Here is a 21,164-nt window from a genome sequence, read left to right as displayed (position 1 = left end):
TTGATGTGTGATTGTCTGTCTGACATATTTTGTACATCTATATTGTTAATAAAAAAAAAAAAAAAAAAAAAAAAAAAAAAAAAAAAAAAAAAAAAGAGTTCGGGGGAAGAAAGATAAATAGCCTCATGCTGCCTTCCAGACAACTGGGATTTTTTGGCCTCCTATTAGGAAAAGTGCGCTGGAACGGCGCTCAAAGTGGGAGCTCCAACTTGAAATGGGAGAAGAAAATCTACCCCCACTAGGCTGAGGATGTGTAAGAGAGTCTGTTACCTTATGTGCTGTTGCTGCTCCTCATTTTCATTTAAATATGCAAGGAGGATGCTCTGCTCGTGGATGAGGGAGGCGTACTTGGAGTGCATCATCTGGAACTCTCCTACGCCACCAAGAACGCACCACACAGCTACAACACACACGGCACGGTCAACACAACAGATATGGGTTTCTGATGGCTGATACACCCACCTCCTAAATAAAATAAATAAATAACCGCCTCATGGTTGTATGCCTCTGTCAACAAGTCAAGTTGCAGTTTACATCCATGCAGACTCATAAAATATATGTTGTGAAATTTTGAAGGAATTTAAGAGCAAAGTTCAGCCAAAATCTTCCCACTTCGGTGCTGTGGACACAGGTCAATGTAATCAACTAGGTCAGGCATGTCCAAAGTCTGGCCTGGGGGCCAATTGACCGATTTTAAGTGGCCCTTGGCTTGTCTCTCAAAATATTCAATATGTGGCCCTCCACCAGTGTTGGGGGAAACTCATTACAAAAGTAACATATTACATGTAATATATTACTTTTAGCAGTAACTCAGTAATATAACTGATTACTTATAGGATTTCAGTAATATTATACCAGTTACTTTGTCAAGTAACTCAAGTTACAAATTGAGTTACATTTTATTAGATCAAAGCAAATATTTAAAAAAGATACAATCATTTCCTAATCAAACTGTGTGTTTTTATGCAAATAACCACTATAGATGACAATAAATAACAAAGGAAAATAATAACATTTAGAATTTTGGATTGTTTACACTGACTTCAAGGCGGTTGAATTTTTTTGTATGTATTCCATGGTATTATATGGTATTAATTATTACTTCTTTATTATCACACTATTACCCCCCTATTACTATGTTGTTACTGAGTTGTAATGTAAAGTGCTACCAGAATGGTAATACTGACTTATTGACAGACAGACAGACAGACAGACAGGCAGACAGACAGACAGACAGACAGACAGACAGACAGACAGACAGACAGACAGACATATACATGTAAGCAGCATTTTAAAGTTGTCAACATGAAGCTAGTCTTAACAATTTTGCTATACTTTTGGGTAGTCTATCTATGACAATGTTATTTTATAGTTAGATGATCAAATGTTAAAATATTAATTTGAATATTTATATTATTATGTGTATTAGTATTTCTTAGTAAAAATGGGCTAAGTGGGTGGGTGGGTGGGCGGGCGGTGTCCTGTGTCTGTCTGTTAGTCATGAAAGTGACATCATCAGTGAGGTGGGTAGCGGTGTAAGTCACGTTTTGTGTCACGAAAGTGACATCATCTGTGCAAAAGTTGGCACGGCGCACAATTTCTTAACTGTGACGTCATCAGTGATGTCACTCGAGCAACTGTGATGTAGTATGAGCCGATGGCACACAGTTGCACGGGGACACAGTTGCTCACCTATGATTTGCTCAAGGGGGGATCTCCTAGCCTATGCAGATGCCCTCCTCTTGCCTCAAGAGCAGCGGCCACTGGCCAATGGAGTCATGCGCCAAAGTATTTGCCATGCATGCCGATTGCTAAATAAAGTTTGTTAAATCCTACCAACTGGCCTCTCATGATTGAAGTGAGGTCTCCAGACCAAATTTCAAGCAGAAGGCCACACATGCATAACCCGATCACCCCCTGACGTCAGTCAAGTTCTAGTATGACGTGGTCAGTCAAAGTCCAAGTATGACGTCTGCAATGACGTCAGATATGACATGACGTCAGTTAATTCTCATATATATAGCAAGGGTTCTACATCACCTCTCTCTCTGGCCGATCATAGAAGCAGCTAGCTTCACGGCAGTCCATCACTTAGTTGTGGTGTCATGAGTGATGTCACTCAAGCAACTCGAATACTAATTGGAGAGCCGATGGCACACAGTTGCACAATGGCGCACAGTTGCCCAACTGTGATGTCATTTGGAGAGCTCGCACTGTTGCTCATAGCACACAGCTGCCCAACTGTGATGTCACCCGAGCAGTTATGTCATCATCAGGGATGTCACTTGAGCAACTGTGATTGAAGGGCCGATGGCGCACAGTTGCTGAACTGTGATGTCACTCGGGCAATTGTGATGTCATTACTCAAGCAACTAAATGCACAGTTGTGTCTGCGAGCCCGCGGAGCGGGCGATTTCCATAACTGCAGATATGGCGCATCATCTCCAGAGTCTCCACACTAGGAATCGAACGCACGTAGCGCGCAAGATTTCTAGTATTATAAAAACATTGATCTGAAAAGTAACTAGTCACTATAGCTGTGAAATAAATGTAATGGAGTAAAAAACACCACCGGATTTCAATCTAAAATGTACAAACTAGCATAAAATGGAAAATACCCAAGTAAAGTAGTACCTCAAAATTGTACTTAAGTACAGTACTTGAGTCAATGTAATTAGATACTTTCCACAACAAAACGCCACACGCACAGATAGTTACAGATGTTAGATCAAGTGGCGATCTGATTGGAGATCCTCTGAAAGCCGTGGTGAAGTGGAGGCAGTGTGTGTTGACTGTTGACAGGACAGCAGTGTTTGTTTGGTGCGACAACAAAGACACATGTCACACCGCAGGGCGCAGGCCCTGACCTATCCAATACATCTCAGCTTCATCATTCTTAATACCCACACTCCTCTTCAGATAGATTATTATTTTTACTGTTAAATATCTACAGTTCTTTCCTCAAAGCAGGTTACAGCAAGCAAGTACCGTAGAATATTTGCCCCTGTTGAGAACACGGAATTCTGGATTTTTTTAATTCTAATTTCCTTGTTATTTATACACAGCCTGTTTAAAAAAGTATGTATACATTTTTCTATATAGCATTAATACTTACTCTGTTATTCAATATTTTTCGTTTCTGGGTACACTTTCAGGACATGATGCCTGGAAATCTGACAATTGAGAAAATTTCCTCAATTTCTAGAGCTTTGTTTTTTGTCACCAAAAAAAGAAGGAAAAAGGCATACCTACTCTTGAAACACCCATTATAGTGCATTTATCTATTTTTCAATGATTTTATACCACATACATTTTCTCGCTATGCTGTTATTTTACACTCCCTCAAAAATACTCCAACTCATATTTTTACATACCTTCACACATACATAGTGAACATCACAACTAATAATTCAGATTCTTTATGAACTAATTGATCTCAAGACTTACCTTATCCAGGCTATGCCCGGCAGTATTTCCACTATAACAGCTGCAGTAACCAGTTCTGTAGTGTTGCTCCCAAACCTTCCCAGTGTTAACTAATGACAGACAGGTCCAAGGAAGAGAAACAAGAGGGGGGAGGACAGGTAACAAAGGCTCTGTCTCTAAATAGTCAGTGAAGAAATATATATTCATGTATTTACATAACTAACAGTGTGGAGGAGGGGCGTTCACACTTCACCTAAGAATCACAACTGGAGGAGCTGCTCTAAACCCCATGTCTATTTTTTTGGAAGGCTGATAGCGATATTTATTGATAGAGCATCTTTAAACATGAGTTTTTCCACTTATGGAGCAATCAATCTTTGCAAAAAGAAATCACAGATATCTCTATGTTGTCTACATGAAGTAAGCACATTCACATACTTTTATTTGCCTTTTCTACACTAGTTTGAAATCTGCCTTTACATGCAGGGACAGCTGTTATTGGACACCCTGGAAAGTTATAGTGTGAAGCCTCCTCTCATTTTCCCACTTCTCAGGTAGCTTAACTTGATCCTTTGCCATTGGTGGCAAAGGTTGTGAGTTTGAGTCCCAGGTGATGCAGAGTGAACACATGCTTATGCCGACTCAGGCATTGTGCTGTGTGGGTTAGAGACACATGGGTTCAAAGATATGTTGTGCTAATGACAGGCCAGGCACTTCTGCTGATGAACCCGCATCATATTTCTTATTTGTCTTCCTCCTCATAACGCCCGGCCCGACAATGCATTTACCTTGATTTGGTTTCATTCCACATACTACATGTAGAGTATATTTTCAGGATTCGGTACAGCTAGTGTATTGATTCAACTATTAGTTTTTTCAATGTAGTTTTTTAAAGTTTTGGTCCGAGTGAAATGTTCTATGGTCTCTCCTGATTCTACATATAGCTGAACAGGTTTGGTTTGACCAAGTAAAACTATTTTTTATAAGCATTTTAAAATCCCTGGTACAGTGCTGAAGCAGGAAGTAGGCGGTCACGCGTGATTTCTAACCCCACATAGGATAAGCAATAACCACGCCCTGTGGCGCCGGGATTGGCCAGGAGCATTGAAGCTTGGGACTAAAGCACCTGGGGTTTTTCATCTTTTAAAATAAAGATGTTTAAAAAACTATTGCTTGTTACATTTTCAGTGCTGTACCTTTTCTCTGGGTAAGAATTAAGCTTGAAATTAACGATATGATACATTATATTATATGAGCTATTTTTCTAGTTAGTTAGCTAGTTTTTGTAGATTGTGTACATTGTGTAGATTACAATTATTATGCTTATTATTATTATTACTATGCTAAGGAAGGTAGGTGACCATAATTCATTTCAATGTCCGCTCTCAATATCGCTGTCTGTTCTCAAGAGCTATTCAGTTTGTTTATGAAATAGCTGGGCTGCGTGCCCTCCAGTGTTGCTCCTGGCCAATCCCGGCGCCACAGGGCGTGGTTATTGCTTATCCTATGTGGGGTTAGAAATCACGCGGCGGTCGATATCATTTGGCCAATCATGTCTCAAGGCTAGCTGGCTCCTAGCCAACCAGGTGTTCAGAGTTTAGATGGGCACTGCCCCCATGTGGGCAGTTGGTTGCCTGTGCTTGTGTAGTGTCCCCTAACTAGTGGCTCCTGTGCCTTTTCACAACACCGTTGTGTGTTCTGTGTGCCCCAGCCCGAAAGACAATGTTTGATTAGAGCAACTCTGATTGCATTTTCACCACCTTGGAGGTAGATGAAACTGCTTGATCACAGTTCACATGATTTAAACTTTACAACAGTGCCAGTGTGGAGGCATCATTCTGCTATTGAAATACTGGCTGTGGGCTCTGCCCCCCCCCCCACATAACATTTTTGCTTCGTCAATTTCCCCTCGCAGTCAGTTATGCAAGTTTTGATCATCTAGTGTGCAATGTCAGTTGGTGCGACCCACATCATTTACAATAAACAAATCAGTATGGATTTGCACACAACATAACCGTACAATATAGATCAACCGTTGTCAGGGTAATGGTGTGGTGTGGACCCAAAAGCAGGACAGCCGACACAGGAACTTAACAAAGTAAAAAGTGTATTTGACAAGACAATGAACGAAGGACTAACTGGAAGACAAGACACATATATAGGCTACACAAGGAGGTGATTACAAATGACACACAGCTGGGCTAAATAGAACATGGCACACAGAACTACAACAATTAGACAGGGAACCACAACACTCAAATACAAAAACTAGGGCTATAAAACTATATACATTAAAACACGAGTCTGAACCATGACAACTATATACATTAAAAAAAAAAAAAAAAAAAAACTGCCAAACTCAGATGAGGGCGTTGTAATTCTTGAATTGTAAATAAATAAATATGACAATCAAGAGTATAACAAAAACATAACCCTAAAAATAAAGAGTAAAGAATAAAGCTATATATGTAAAGTAGTAGAATTGTTAAGAAAAGAGAAAAGAGAAAGGAAATAATAACGGGCTAGGGAGGCAAAAAAGTGTCCATGTAGATAAAACTACAATTGTCCAGTTCCTCGTCCAGATAACCCAAACTACAAGTCCCAGAATCCCCACAGAGAAGTCAGTAGGGCAGTGCTGAGGCCAGCAGACAGGGAGAGCTGCACAGTGCCTGCTCTGTTACAGAGGTTGGACTGGCAGCACTGGAAGCTGCTGGTGAAACCAGCACCCAGGATGGAGACGGTTATCGTCTGCCCACACAAGTCTGCGTCCAGGCACCCGCGGGTGTGATCTCTTGTCCAGTTGTTTCTGGAGGATGTGGAGCTGGGAGTGGGCCTCGGCCAGCTCCTCTTGCAACCTGGACTGTTCTTTGAGGTGCTTGACTCTGGTCTTCTCCTTCTCCAAGGCGAGCTGTAGAGTGTGCACCACCTTCTTCATCTGCTGGTCCTCCTCCTCTTTGTGTTTCAAGACAGCTTGAACCTGAACAAGAGAAGAAGTGAGACAGCAAAAGGATCACTATTAGCTCTTGACTGGATTTGATGGTGTTGGTAGATGATCAATATTTATGCATGCCAAATACTGGTATCTGTAGCTTAGGTTTATTCTAATATCTGAAATCCTTCCCACAAGCTGCTCTTACCACAATGCACAACTATTTTCTCATGTTCTTTCTTTCCCATGTATGTTGTTGTTTTCTTGTGACTATTGTGACATGGCAGTTTCTTACATGCCAACATGTTTAAGCCAACGTGTAACTTTGCTGCATTCTTGGCCAGATCACAATTGTAAAAGAGATTTTATATCTCAATTGTTTTGATCTAATTAAAGGTTTACAATGGTGAAATAATTGGTTTTCGACAATCAGATAATGTGTGTAGCCAGATACTAGTATGAGGATGAACAATTCCATTCTCTTGCACACTTAGTAAACATTTCAATAATTTTTCAAGACCCTGAAAATGATCAAATTAATTTTCCATACTTTTTTTTTACCACAGCAAAAATGGAAGAACATTGTGAGATGTCAAATCATTTTCACCTGTAAGTTGAGTTGGACAAGATCTGTCTCTCTGTTGGCCAAGGCAGTCTCCAAAATGTAGAAATGCTCCCGGAGTGCATTGTGGGACTGTCCTAGACTGGCCAATGTCCCCTTTTCATGATCCAGCTCTAGTGCTAGCTTCTTGTTGGCACCCTCTAACTTCTGAATCTGCCTCTTGAAGCATCGCGCCTCTTGAAGCTGTGAATTAGATTTTGATTCATATAATTAATCTAAAATAAACATGACAACAAGTGTAAATGTACTGCTAAGACAGGGTTGTGATCAGGAACACAAAAATGGATAAAAACAAGAAAACTGTGATTTCCCTTTAGAAAGGAATAGCAGTTATGTGTACTCACTCACTCATTCACTCACTCACTCACTCACTCACTCACTCACTCACTCACTCACTCACTCACTCACTATTATATAGCATACCTCATCCTCGAGCTCCATGACCTTCTCCTGGTAGTCCTCCAGCCCTGTGGAGGTGATGGTGATCTCTTTCTCCAGCATGCTCTTGCTGTGGCTCACAGCCTGCAGCTCGGTCTGCAGAGCCTCAATCTTCTCCTGGACCACAGATAAACACAGATTATATATACAGATTGGTAGATTCTTGGTATACAGATTATATATAAATTATATGCCACCACACTTTAGTCACTCGGCAGGTGCTCTTCTCCTGAATGCATTACAATGAGTAGACAGTAGAATAACTTTTCATTCCAAGATTGTCAACATTATAAGCAATCAACACTAATAAGTGCAAGATTTAAAAGCACAGCACCCTAAAAATAGATCAAAGAAATATGCCTGTGTCTGCAATGAACACTTATGAAGAAATATGAGCCTGGGACAAAGTGTCAATTATTATTATGACCAAATCCTCCCCACTGCCTTAGGCCTCCTAAACGCTCGTAGAGGGAGGAGAAAAGCCATGATAGTTTGCTGATCATGTCAAATGATTGATGGTGAGTTGTGATGATCATAATAATAGTTATTTTCCTTATGCCAATGACCTGAAGCTCTGCATCAACACCTGACATTGAAAAAGTGACCGTTAGTCTTATGTTATGTTGTTTGTTGACCACGTTTTTTCCCAGTTGTACTTGGCCAATTCCCCCTACTGTCCCAGTCATTGCTCCACCCCCTCTGCCGATCTGGGGAGAAACATAGACTAGCACATGCTTCCTCCGACACATGTGCAGTCACCAGCCACTTCTTTCCACCTGACAGCGAGGAGTTTCACCGGTAGGATGTAGCGTGTGGGAGGATCACGCTATTCCCCCCAGTTCCCCTCCCCCCCGAACAGGCGCCCCTACCGACCAGAGGAGGCGCTAATGGAGCGACCTGGACTCAAAACCCACCAGCTTCCGTCGCCAAGAGACTCATTCTGAAGGAGTGGAAGTCTTCCTCTCCACCTTCTTTTAAGCTGTGGCTGATGGACATGGTTTCGGTTATACGTATGGAGAGACTCCGGTTCCTGAGGACCAATTGTCTTGTGAAATTCTCTGCTATCTGGGACCCATTTCTGGCCTACTTAGACGAGGTTGATAGTGACAAGTAACTTGCCCAGCTGACTTTTCATGGACCCCTTGCATGGGATCCTCCCACGCATATCTCTTACAAGCACAATAAGCACTTGATGTGGCTGACAGCACAACGCTGTAACATTGGAATGTTGATATATGTATATTTTTGTTTTTGTTTTGTTTAGTTCTGTTTTGTCTGAGCCTGTTTTTGTTCTGAAAATTGTAAAATAAAATATATATATAAAAAAAACAAAGAAAACACCAGCTTCCTATCCGCAGACTCCAGTTGTGTCTGTAGGAACGTCTGACCAAGCCAGAAGTACCGCTACAGGTCATTGAACCCAGGTCTCCACCGTGCTTTTACCTCTACACTACCCAGACGCCCCCTGGTGGTAGGCGAGTGCTTTTACCTCTACACTACCCAGACGCCCAGGTCTTACTTTTTATCTCATGTTATTTTAATACTTGTTGCAAAAAGAAAAGGTCTATGTTGGGAAAAGTGCTGCCTTACCTGTAGGGCATCATGGCTGTTGCCTCCATCTGCCACCTGGGCCTTGAGTTTGAGCAGCTCTGCTTCAGTCATGTCTTTGTTGGTCAGCACCTCCTGGAGCCTCCTACTCAGGATGCCCACCGCGTTCACGTACGCCTTGTGTTTGGCCTTCATCTCCTTCTGCACAGTGGTCAAATCCCTCCCCAGTTGCTTCTGCTCCGAGACGGCCCTGTTCAAAGCACGTCAGAATTGGAAGATGGGATGAAACTTAAGGATTCCCGTGGGGGAAAATGGGTTGTTGCAGCAGCAAAAATAATGAATTGTCTGTCTGTCTGTATTATTCACATTACCAGTTCTATAGACGGTTTTTACAGAATTGTGTTGCCGAAGAACAGTTTGGAACCTAGCTTATTATCCTGTCAGCTATTGTACTAGCAAACACTGCAACATGAGGTAAGCTGGGGGTCATTTAGAATGTTGAAATGTTGTTGAGTTAAAACGGTCTATAGAAGGCAGGTGTGCAGACGTGTGCTGCAAAAAAAACTACTGAGCTTAGAAAATATATATATTCAATTTACAGATGTAGATACCTATGTACAGAACATGCTGACATGATTTGCTTACCAAAGATAGTCTATATTAGTGGTTCTCACATTTTTTCGCAAGCTAAGCAATGTTGTGTAGTTGTATAAACTAGACTTGACAACAAGAGATATGTATCATGCATGTGGTTTGGTCCAAACCATCACTGTGGAGGACATGACTCACTTTTTGGCGTCGCCCTGCATTTGCTCCACCTGCTTCCTCAGTCCCTGGTTCTCCTCCGTCACGGCTGCTAGCTGCTCCACCTGCTTCCTCAGGCCCTCGTTCTCCTCCGTCACGGCTGCTAGCTGGCTCTGGTCCAACTGGAGAGTCTGGGGAGGACGAGGGAGGCAGACCAACTTACAACAGGCTTCACACAAAACGGCTGACAGACAGCAAACCCTGGACTTAAAGCTCGTGGTGCTTCCTCCCTGACCAAAGCCAGCCAAACCCTGGACTTCAACCTAGTGGTGGTTCCTCCCTGACCAAAGCCTTGTTCTTGTTGAAGATCCTGATTGAAGGTTTTACAGAAAGAAGTCATCTCTGGCTGCATATAGTATCTAGCAGTCATTTAAATATGCAATATGCAGCATATAGTATCTAGCAGTCATTTAAATATGCAATATGCAACAGGCACATTAAGTACACATCAATGATCACCCACCTAAAATACTTTTATTTGGGTTTCAGTTAAATTTTTGTGTGTGTCATGGACAACATGTCGTTTCAGAGGCTTTTCCACCCTACTAAAAATAACATTCTTTTGGTGGAGTATACTGAATCCTTCACATTTTCCTGGCAAGAAAATAGCGAATTTTAAAGATATTGAATATTGGTACAAACTAGTGGCTATCAACTGCTTCACTCCAAAGAATATTGGCATTGGCCTTCAAAAACTGATTAAATCATGAAACTACTTTGTAAAGTTTGTTCAGTTGATTCTGATGATTATTCTTACCTGTATGTGGGTCTCCAGCTGATCCCTTTCTTTCTGAACAGCCTGTAGGTGAGTCTCCAGGCTGCTTATCTGCTCCTGGAAGCTCAGCACCTCCTTCTGTAGCTGGACCTGCTCCAGCTCCGTCTGTTGCTTCTCCCCCTGCACGCCCAACACCTCCTGCTTCAGCTCCTTCACCTCCGCCGCCAGCCGCTCGTTGCTGGACTTGAGCTCACTGATCAGCTGGTCTTTGGAGGTGGCGTCCCGGCGGTAGGTTTCCACCATCACCTGTGAAGAGTAAGTCAATCACATGCTTTTCCTCTGATCTACAAGGAGGAAATACCCAACAAGGAGAGTGGGCAGGCTCTTTGCTGTTTGCCTCGAGTCAGACAGTAGGCACAGGCAGACTGTCTCTGATGATTCAGAGGCAAAATGCTGTAGAATTACCGTACATTTTAATTATTACATTTCAAAACTAATCTGATATAGCTGAAAATAATTCTAAAAAGAACGTTCACAATGAGGAAAAAAGAGAAGCTACAACTGTCTCTCCGCAAGTGCACCAATCTGTTTCTTCATTTATATTTGTTTTGTAACTGTCTCCATTTCCTATTTTTGATTTAAAACTGACCAAATAAACAGCATATGGATTAATTTACCATAAGGAGGTCCTGGTCCTCTGCTACGGGGGGAAGTGGGTCTTCAGGCCCATCAAAATCTAGGATCCCGGCCATCTCCTGCTCCTTCTCCAGAATATTATCCTTTGTGAAAATAAAAATAAAATAAAATAAAACACAAACTCCAATGCCAAAGCACAGCAGAGTAAGACCAAATAAAAAGCATGAATTACCTTAAGGAGGTCCTCCTCAGTCTTTCACACTTTTTGAAACAAAAGTTACAACGTGCTTCACAATCAAGAGACATAAAAGAGTGACAACAGACAGACAAAGCAGTAATTCATTGGAAGTCAAATCGATTTGAAAGCAGATCAAACAAGTTAAAGGTAGATCTAGCCATGGGGATAAAACAGTTGGAAGCAATAACCAATAACAGACAAAGCAATTGGTGTTATCAAGTGGGCAGAGCACCTCCTGTCCCATCACACACGTGAACAATATGTTGGCTGACCTTCCAGCTTGACACAACATGTTCTGCTGAACATGTTGTATAGACCAGTGCAGAGCCGTGTATATAGAAGAGAAGAGTCGCAACATCTCCGTTCACTCCAATGGACCAGGTTTTCTTACTCTCAAGAGTTCCCGGAAGTAAGGTTCTGGATTAAGCAGCGCTGTCGAGTTGCAGCAAACACGGACAGTTTGTGATGTACTTTGAAAGGGTCCGACGTTTAAAGAATCAAATTGTATATGATCAGCTTTATTTTAGCGTTCAAACTTAGCGCGAACCCCCTTCCTGGCTATTCATTGGCTACTGAGTCACGCATTTTGGGCCTCCGCTGACGCCACTCTCTACTAGATTGCTCTGGACCAGTGGTTCTCAAAGTGGGGTCCGGGGGACCCCCAGGGGTCCTTGAGGGGGATCCAGGCCAGGGGGGTCCCCAACAAAAAGTGAATTACTTTATTTTCACTATTAATTCCATTCATAAGTAACGCAATAACAGAATGTATGACTATTATGGTCATGGCTTTCATACAAGTTCTGTAATGAAACATCTAAAAGTAAACATCTGATCAGATGGGGGGACCCTGGGACAAAATGTTATCAAATGGGTGGTACGTGGTCTAAATTGTGTCAGTTTAGGGGTCCTTGATATGAGAACATTTGAGAACCACTGGTCTGGTATTATAGACACATGCATATATATCAACAATCAGAAGCTGGTCCTACTAGCTTGAAACACCCCACCAGCAGTTCAGAAACTCCCCAATTCAAATAGCAAAAAAACGTAAACAGCCTTAAAACAATTAAGGAATCAGATTGTATTCTAGTTACTAGTCTATATTTTGGCGACAGCTTTGGTGATAAGCGGTGATTACATCTCACCCCTCCCCCCCCCCCCCCCCCCCCACTACATTCCCAAGTAAATCACTTGGCAGCAGCATCAACAGTACTTTGACATCACTGGGCTGACAGCAGTAAAACAGTAATATCTACATACAAATATTTCATACATGTTTGTTTTTTTAACAATGTGATAATGGATTAGATAGATACGTTATCTAGAATCGATAGTCGTATTATAAGCAAATGCTCAACTGATGATAATGTTATATTGACAAAAGACTAGCAGCTGCTTACAGTAAGGTTAGCAATAGACCTACTGTATGCTACTTTTAACCTAAGCTAACACTAAACTTACTAAACTAAGCTAAATAGACATGTTTTGCTATTATTCAAATCATTTTTGAAATGGTTACCTGTTCACTGGTATTAATTGGTGATTGGAGAGTAGCAAAATTGACATTTAGGCCTATTTATTTTAAAAGGTTGTGGATACTTTAATGGTATGATTGTGAATACAAAATGGGAGGCGTGTGCACTTTGCCATGATGCCAATTTCCAGGCACTGACATGCGGAGTTAATTTTGAATATTGTGAAGCACAGTTGTCACCTTTGTCATCTTTCATCGTCTCATGATGTGGTATTGCATTTTGAACACATATTTGACAAATACACCAAAATAAATAATAATCCTGGTCTTTATTTGTGGTTTCTCTAGCTTAAACAACATGTTGTTTTGTTGGATTGTTTTAGTTGTAAAGATATTGAAATGTGATGTGTTGTAAAGATATTGATATGTGAACCTAGAGACAGACACTGATCAATCCTAGATTTGTGATTGTAGATCTGTGGTGATGGTCTAAGACAGATGCAAAATATTCAGTTCTCTAATAAATGAAGATGGTACTGTAAATAAGATGATTTTAGTGACTTGTTACTGGAAAGCTGTGTTTATGGCACGAAAGATTGTAAAGATTATGTCAAAGATTGTATTTGCCTTTTAAGTCGTAAGCTTCTATTGTACTCAATGTTTGATTCATTCAGAAACATTAAAAATATATATCCTGGTCCTATTATTACAGTGCATTCTCTTTATTCAGATTTGAGCATTTTAATTATATTATTACAATGTATTGTAAAACAGATTCCTAATCAATTACTGTCACAGAAAAACTACATATGTCCTCTAGATTTGTATAATGATTTTATGATGATTATATGTTTGTGTGCAGATTCTACATGGTCTTTAAATTGGAGTCTAATTCAAACAGCATTTTTTGTCTTTCTTTTTAATTGCTGCTGGTTTTGAAGGGGTATATATACAGTACATGTAGTGACTCCTACTGGTTATAAAATAAAGTATTATTTTATTGTCAGAAAATGCAGGCCTATAATATTTACACCATCCAACCTCTGGATGGCACACTCAGCACACACCCATCTTGGGATGCAAAGGAAAGAATCACAAGTAGCAACCTGAATGATGTGAAGTGTGGTGCAAACCAGCATGAGAAGCTACATAATGAAGGTATGCAATGAGATCAGAGTGAGAAGAACACCTTCAATGACCTGCCAAAGGGCATCTGGGTACTTTAGAGGTCAAAGCATTCGCCTACCACAGCGGGGGGAGACCCGGGTTCGATTCCTGGCAGTGGTACTTCTGGCTTGGTCAGACCAGGCCCGGTTTTACAGGGGTGCAAAAGCACGCATTGCACCCTTGTCTGCATGCTCAGTTGAAAAGTAAAAAAAAAATATATATATATAACAACCTGCCCCCCCCCTACCTCTCTGATCTCCTCGCCCGCCACGTCCCTACCCGCAGCCTCAGGTCCGGAGACACCAACTGCTTGACGATCCCCAGGACCAAGCTCCGGACCTGGGGCGACAGGGCCTTCTCAGTTGCCGCAGCCGCACCCACCCTCTGGAACACTCCCCAGCCACATCCGTCAATCTCAGTCCATAACATCCTTCAAACAGGCCCTCAAGACCCACCTCTTCAACCTCACCTTCTCCTCCTAACCTCACTCCACTCTACCTACTGTCCCCACCTTTCATGAATGTTTCCAAATTAAAGTATTTATTTCTGTGTTTTCTGTAAAGTGACTTTGAGTATTTAGAAAAGCGCTATATAAGATAAATGTATTATTATATATATATATATATATATATATATATATATATATATATATATAAATGCTGCAGCTGCACACTTACTGTTTAAACTTGAATTATAATTGTTGCTTTTCTTTGTTCTTTGATGTGAATTTATGGCTTTTTGGCACCTATATGTAACCTTTTAAGGTTGAGATAATTGTATTATCATTATATGGTCCAAATATTTCAGTAAAGCACTTGAAACACTTGAAATATTCTTGCTTGGCTGGTATCATTCTACCTGAAATGATGGTAAAATGCATTATTTTTAGTAAAATAACATGTCAAATCTTTCACGGGTCGGCCCGTGCATGTGCACCCCTTCCTATCTAGGATGCATCCCTAGTCATCTTGTTCTGGAACCGGCCCTGGGTCAGACGTTCCTACAGACACATTAATCGTGTCTGAGGGTGGGGAAGCCCAGTTATGAGCCTGGTCCTGGTCGCTGCACTATAGTGCCTCCTCTGGTTGGTCGGGGGCACCTATTCGCAGGGGGAGGGGGGGAGGGATGGAGCGAGATCAGCACTGTGATACTGTGATAGAACTGTAACTGTTTTATGATTCAGCCAACCCGGCAGTCGTACATCGTTCACACAGCTAACAAGCGAGGCAATCCATCTCACAATCCACCCAGTCACTCAGCTGTGCCGGTGCCTCCAGCCTGGCCGGGTTAAGGAGGTGGGTGGTGGTGTGTTGTGTTGGCAGTGAGCCAGCCAGCAGCAGCAGAAGCATAGCACAACCCAGGGCGAGCGTCCAAAACACTGTGACTGACCTTTCTCTCCACAGCTGAGTCACAGGCTCAGTGCACTATTAATGCAGGCACGTGTCTGTGTCCATGCTCTGAGCACAGCAACACCTCTCTCTCTCTCTCTCTCTCTCTCTCTCTCTCTCTCTCTCTCTCTCTCTCTCTCTCTCTCTCTCTCTCTCTCTCTCTCTCTCTCTCTCTCTCTCTCTCTCTCATCGAAGGTGTGGGACCCTCTCAACCTCTGGCACGCAAGCGCAGCAGATCTTCTCTCGAAGGTTTCCTCATCTATCCAATGACAGGTGACCCCGATGTAAGTTCGCTGGTGCGCTGTCCAACAATCAGTGGTCGTGGCGACATGGCTGACTCCACTGAGGTGTGACATCAGAGTCTTCTTCATCTGAGTGGAAGCTGCCTGTATTCTTTTCCGGACAGTGGGTCTGGACATGACCGGGCATTGAGGATTCAGGGTTGCTACAAGTTCTTTAAAAGCAGGTTGTTCAACCACAGCAAATGGATGAAGGCCCTTGCAAATAAAGTTAATCACAACCTTGTCAACCTTCGCTTGCGGCACACGCTGCGGCACACCCACTGCCATCACGTCACATATTTTAGGTTGCTTGCTTGGGGTTTTTTCTGGTTCCAGGGGCCGCTTCCACGATGCCACGAGCTCAGTGTAGACTCTCAGCTTAGATGGATGTTTCCTCTGTGAAGAAAAATGTTTCATCATTATATAATCAATGTCATGTGTTCATGAGTTAGAAGTTTAGAATCAACACACACAGCTTACAGAGACACCTGAAGAATGGTTCTGTTACTGGAAAATGTTTTATGGGATGGTCTGTACTGAAACACTAATAATGTACATGTCATAATTGAATTGACATGTTTTGTTTAATGTTTCTGCAGTATTTGTGCATAATCAATTTCAAACAGTTTGATTTTTTCCATTCATGGATGCATATGAGAGTTTTACATCCAGAATATTTTTGTCTTTCAGATGTCTTTATAACACAAATTTTATTGCTTACAGAGATAAGATAAGTTGTATCAAAGCATACAATACAATAATAGTTGGAGATGCTGAGACAACGGACATTCACGTGAGCGGCTGGCAGTGATTATTTAACGTGAACGTTACTGAATTGGGCCCCCTAGCATTCCCCCAGGGAGGTGGCGTAGGCCACAAGAAAACATTGTGCCAGTGGACGCATAATGTGGACTGACAGGCAGTAGTTGTCTTGTCTTTCCTATCTGTGTGTTTGTCAAGTTAGCTAGTGTTAACGTTAGCAAAACTAGCCTGCTATTAGCATTACAACCAGGTGTGTGTGCGGCAAACCATTAGCCACCAATGCTATCAAACTAACGTTAGTTACCTGTAAGGTAGCATTGCGAACATACATGTTAATGGCAACGTTAGCTACTGAGTTATTGATTTAACGCAACGTTATCTTACCTGTACATGCTTGCGCAGGTTTGATGCAGAGTTTTTGAAAGCCGATAAGCGGGTATCTCTGGGAGAACAAAGCTTGCACTGCATAACAACGCTGTTCCCGTCTTTGTGCTTGAACTCGAATAAGACCATTAAATATGGCCAGGGATTCATCTCGTTTTCTTCATCTTCGCCGTCCTCAACAGCAACTTCAACCGAATCCGATGCGGTTTCAGTTGAATTAATTTCTGCAGCAGAAGTCTCTGTGTCACTGTCAGTCTCCATGATCTCTTTATTGCGGTAAGAATGACGTCATTGACGTGCACCTGGGCTGGGGCAGACGCTGGCTGCAGCTGTTGTCAGGGCGACCAGAGTAACGCTAAATAGTTTCCTGCATGTAAACTTCGTGAAACTTTTGATTTATTGTACTCTGTAACGGAATCTCTTTAAAATGTAGCGAAGTACTGTTACTTGAAACAAAATTTACTTAAGTAAAAGTAAAATTACAGATTTTAAAAAAGTACTCAAAAAGTAGAAGTACACAAAAAAGCTTTTCAATGCATCTTCACGTTTACAGCTAATTAACAGAGCTTATCATTGAATTGAAATTGTTATAAGAAAATGAAGTAGGCATAGCTTAGTAGCCTATGTATTTTGCAATAAACATAATTAAAAAGCAGATGGGGGTGTGCAGTGGCACGGCTCTGGTCATCTCTGGTCATCTCCGTTTCAGACGAGGCATGCAAGCAGACGGACCCATTTATTGCAACGGGTCCTGCCCTGCACTACACAACCCCCCTCTACTGAAATACCAACGTCAACGTGACATATTTATACATAGACATATGGATATACATCTGGATCATGGTGCCACTTACGTGACATATTTCATTCATTCACCAAATAAATAACAATACAATGACATAAAACTAACCTGTTTTACGGACTCATATATCCATATTTCATTTTAAAATTCAGTTTTAATGAGGATTAATCTGCGATTCCATGTGCTAAAGTGCGCCCGTGGAATTATGGGTAATGGCAGCGTCCAGTAGACAGCCAATCACAGCAAGCAAAGTGGAGAGAAAGTGGATGACGTCAGCACGTCATAACGTGGATGGGAGGAGGAGGAGGAGGAGGAGGAGGAGGAGGGTAGTCTCGTCGTAGGGCAGTTAACGTATTAGCTTTTTTTGAAGCGAAGTTTGTGGATTCCGGAAATCGGCCTGACTTAACAGTTTTGCAGGTAAGGGCATGTTAAAACGCTAGCTAGCTAGCTAATCTACGAGCGATCTTTTTCCCCGAGTAGGGAGCGGAGCTTAGCCTGGCTACAGACGGTGGGCCCACGGTCTCGTAGTAATCATAATATATCTTATTTCAGCTTAATGTATCTTATTTCTTTGTAGTGAATCACAATAAAACACACACACACTTTCCCCGCAGTTGGCTGCCTGTTAAACGTTAGATGAGTTAAGTCAGCCAGAAAATGGCTCCTTGCTCTGCGATGTTCTAACATAAATTATTTGCTGTTAGGTACAACATGCTGTTACACGGGGAAACAATCGTGATCAGGAGGAGCGGAGGAGATGGAAATGCATTTCCCCTTAATGCACCGACGTGCTTGTTTGGAAGGTGAGTGAGATGATGAATGCAATAGTTTCTCACGGGGGTAATTTTGTGTCGAGAAGGCAGGGTAAACAACACAGGTGCAAGCAAAACACTGAGGGTTTCAAACTTTCATGATCGGAATTTGGAAACCCTCATTAGTGTGTCTATACACTTTGAGAATTTATAGTCTGGATGTCACCATTCATTGTGATGTCTAACTCACCTTTAGGTGACAGTCACCTTTTTTCATCCCACAATAGGGCACCTAAGTGAATAATTTTGTGTCTACCCTGGTATCTGTCACCTTTTTCACTATCCACCATGACTTTGCATCCCTGGTTTATAGCCACCTTGGTTTTAAACAGTCATCTGGTTTTAAAGTTTCCAGGTGGGCTTGGAGGTCGCTTATGCACTCTCAATGAAGAAGAAGTCACTACTCTTGACACAAACATCTGAAACCAGTGTAGGAATTTAGCCAGGGGCAAGGGCAAAAGTGCCCCAAGAAATCTCAAGAATGCCCCTAAAAGCCATGATCCAGGGGGAAAAATTGCCCCCAAGATTTTTATATTTTTATTTTCATTCAATTAAGTTAATTCCCATTTCCATCTCTAACATACACTCAGCACCTGCAAGCTGGTTGCTAGAAGAAGACGATGAAGAACACACATAAACAGTGCTGTTGTTCACACTATGCTTTAGCAAATACACAATGTTTTTTTTAACACATTGAGTGCCACAGGGCTTCAGTAAAATTGTCTGGAGCCTGTGCCAGGTTCACTTCCATTCAGTTGAAAACAGCTATATAATTTTTTCTATTAGGGGTATATTGACAGGACTGGACTCAAATGAAACATTGGACACTCCTGCTTCTCTCAAAGAAGAAATTTTGTTTCTAGACAGTTCCATTATGAAATGACAGCCTCTGCAGGAAGAGCACTTTGAAGGGTTTTCTGCTGTTTTTTTTTACTTTCCGAGATAAACACACTTTTATGTAAACAAAGGTCACAGAATGAATTCTGCTTCAAGTGTGATAAAATGCTATACCTAAATGAAAGGTTGGAATGTCTACTTTACCTTGGGGGAAAAAGTATGTAAAAAGAATGTTTAATTGATTTTTTACAAATATTTGAACACCGCTTAGTCCAACTTCAAGACGCTGCTTTTTATGGCATCAAGGTGTATGTTGCAGGCCATCTCTCCATAAAGAAACATGATATCAACTTTTTTTTTTGTGATGATGAAAGTACACTTCCTAAGCTTTCATTTGGTGTGTAACAATCAAATATTCCACCACAACATTTCATGCAGTGTATTCTTTTCTTCAAAAAAACCTTCAAAGTAGTTTCAAAATAAAACACATTTTTATGCATAGTATTTTCATAATAGCCCACAGAATGAATTCTGCTTGATAAAATGCTATTCCTAAATGAAAGGTTGGAATGTCTACTTTACCTTGGGGGAAAAAGTATGTAAAAAGAATGTTTCATTTATTTTTTACAAATATTTGAACACCGCTTAGTCCAACTTCAAGACGCTGCTTTTTATGGCATCAAGGTGTATGTTGCAGGCCATCTCTCCATAAAGAAACATGATATCAACTTTTTTTTTTTTGATGATGAAAGTACACTTCATAAGCTTTCATTTGGTGTGTAACAATCAAATATTCCACCACAACATTTCATGCAGTGTATTCTTTTCTTCAAAAAAACCTTCAAAGTAGTTTCCAACTAAAACACATTTTTATGCATAGTATTTTCATAATAGCCCACAGAATAAATTCTGCTTAGAGTTGAACAAAATGCAATACCTCAAACGAAAGGTTGGAAACTCAACTCAAGTCAATAACAACAAGTATGTGAAAAGAATCTTCCATTTATTTTCTACAAATATTTGATTCCAGCTTTTTTTTTTTTTTTTTTTTCAAAAGAACCAACACATTTTATGAAAAAAAGGCATACACATGACTGATGCTATTACTGTGTTACAACTGCTACTATTCTTGTTACAGTAATGACACTGCTATTGGACGGCTTGACAACAGTCAGACAGCAGGCAGTTTGTGTTTGGAGGTAACGTTACTGTAGTCTTGAAGGACTGAATCCCAAATATTCCACCACAACATTTCATGCAGTGTATTCTTTTCTTCAAAAAAACCTTCAAAGTAGTTTCCAACTAAAACACATTTTTATGCATAGTATTTTCATAATAGCCCACAGAATAAATTCTGCTTAGAGTTGAACAAAATGCAATACCTCAAACGAAAGGTTGGAAACTCAACTCAAGTCAATAACAACAAGTATGTGAAAAGAATCTTCCATTTATTTTCTACAAATATTTGATTCCAGCTTTTTTTTTTTTTTTTTTTTTCAAAAGAACCAACACATTTTATGAAAAAAAGGCATACACATGACTGATGCTATTACTGTGTTACAACTGCTACTATTCTTGTTACAGTAATGACACTGCTATTGGACGGCTTGACAACAGTCAGACAGCAGGCAGTTTGTGTTTGGAGGTAACGTTACTGTAGTCTTGAAGGACTGAATCCCAAATATTCCACCACAACATTTCATGCAGTGTATTCTTTTCTTCAAAAAAACCTTCAAAGTAGTTTCCAACTAAAACACATTTTTATGCATAGTATTTTCATAATAGCCCACAGAATAAATTCTGCTTAGAGTTGAACAAAATGCAATACCTCAAACGAAAGGTTGGAAACTCAACTCAAGTCAATAACAACAAGTATGTGAAAAGAATCTTCCATTTATTTT

General features: G+C 41.0%; 1 protein-coding gene across 1 annotated transcript in view; it reads right to left on the bottom strand.

The window, feature by feature from the left end:
• Nucleotides 1-266: 266 nt before the first annotated feature.
• Nucleotides 267-21,164, bottom strand: part of LOC310800812 (uncharacterized protein) — a gene marked incomplete at both ends in the record, with an annotated part of 37,173 nt that continues 16,275 nt past the window's right edge. Inside the window, 8 exons of the mRNA XM_083664728.1 lie at nucleotides 267-400; nucleotides 6,166-6,403; nucleotides 6,963-7,160; nucleotides 7,401-7,532; nucleotides 9,006-9,213; nucleotides 9,753-9,898; nucleotides 10,525-10,788; nucleotides 11,160-11,261. Coding sequence (XP_083520854.1) covers nucleotides 267-400; nucleotides 6,166-6,403; nucleotides 6,963-7,160; nucleotides 7,401-7,532; nucleotides 9,006-9,213; nucleotides 9,753-9,898; nucleotides 10,525-10,788; nucleotides 11,160-11,261 — 1,422 coding nt within the window. The remainder of the gene's footprint in view (nucleotides 401-6,165; nucleotides 6,404-6,962; nucleotides 7,161-7,400; nucleotides 7,533-9,005; nucleotides 9,214-9,752; nucleotides 9,899-10,524; nucleotides 10,789-11,159; nucleotides 11,262-21,164) is intronic.

The sequence above is a fragment of the Poromitra crassiceps genome, assembly GCF_964638095.1.
Source record: "Poromitra crassiceps genome assembly, contig: HAP1_SCAFFOLD_89, whole genome shotgun sequence".
NCBI classification, from domain to species: domain Eukaryota; kingdom Metazoa; phylum Chordata; class Actinopteri; order Beryciformes; family Melamphaidae; genus Poromitra; species Poromitra crassiceps.
The sequence above is the reverse complement of the archived record's forward strand: the minus strand, read 5'-3'. Positions and strand labels throughout refer to the sequence as shown.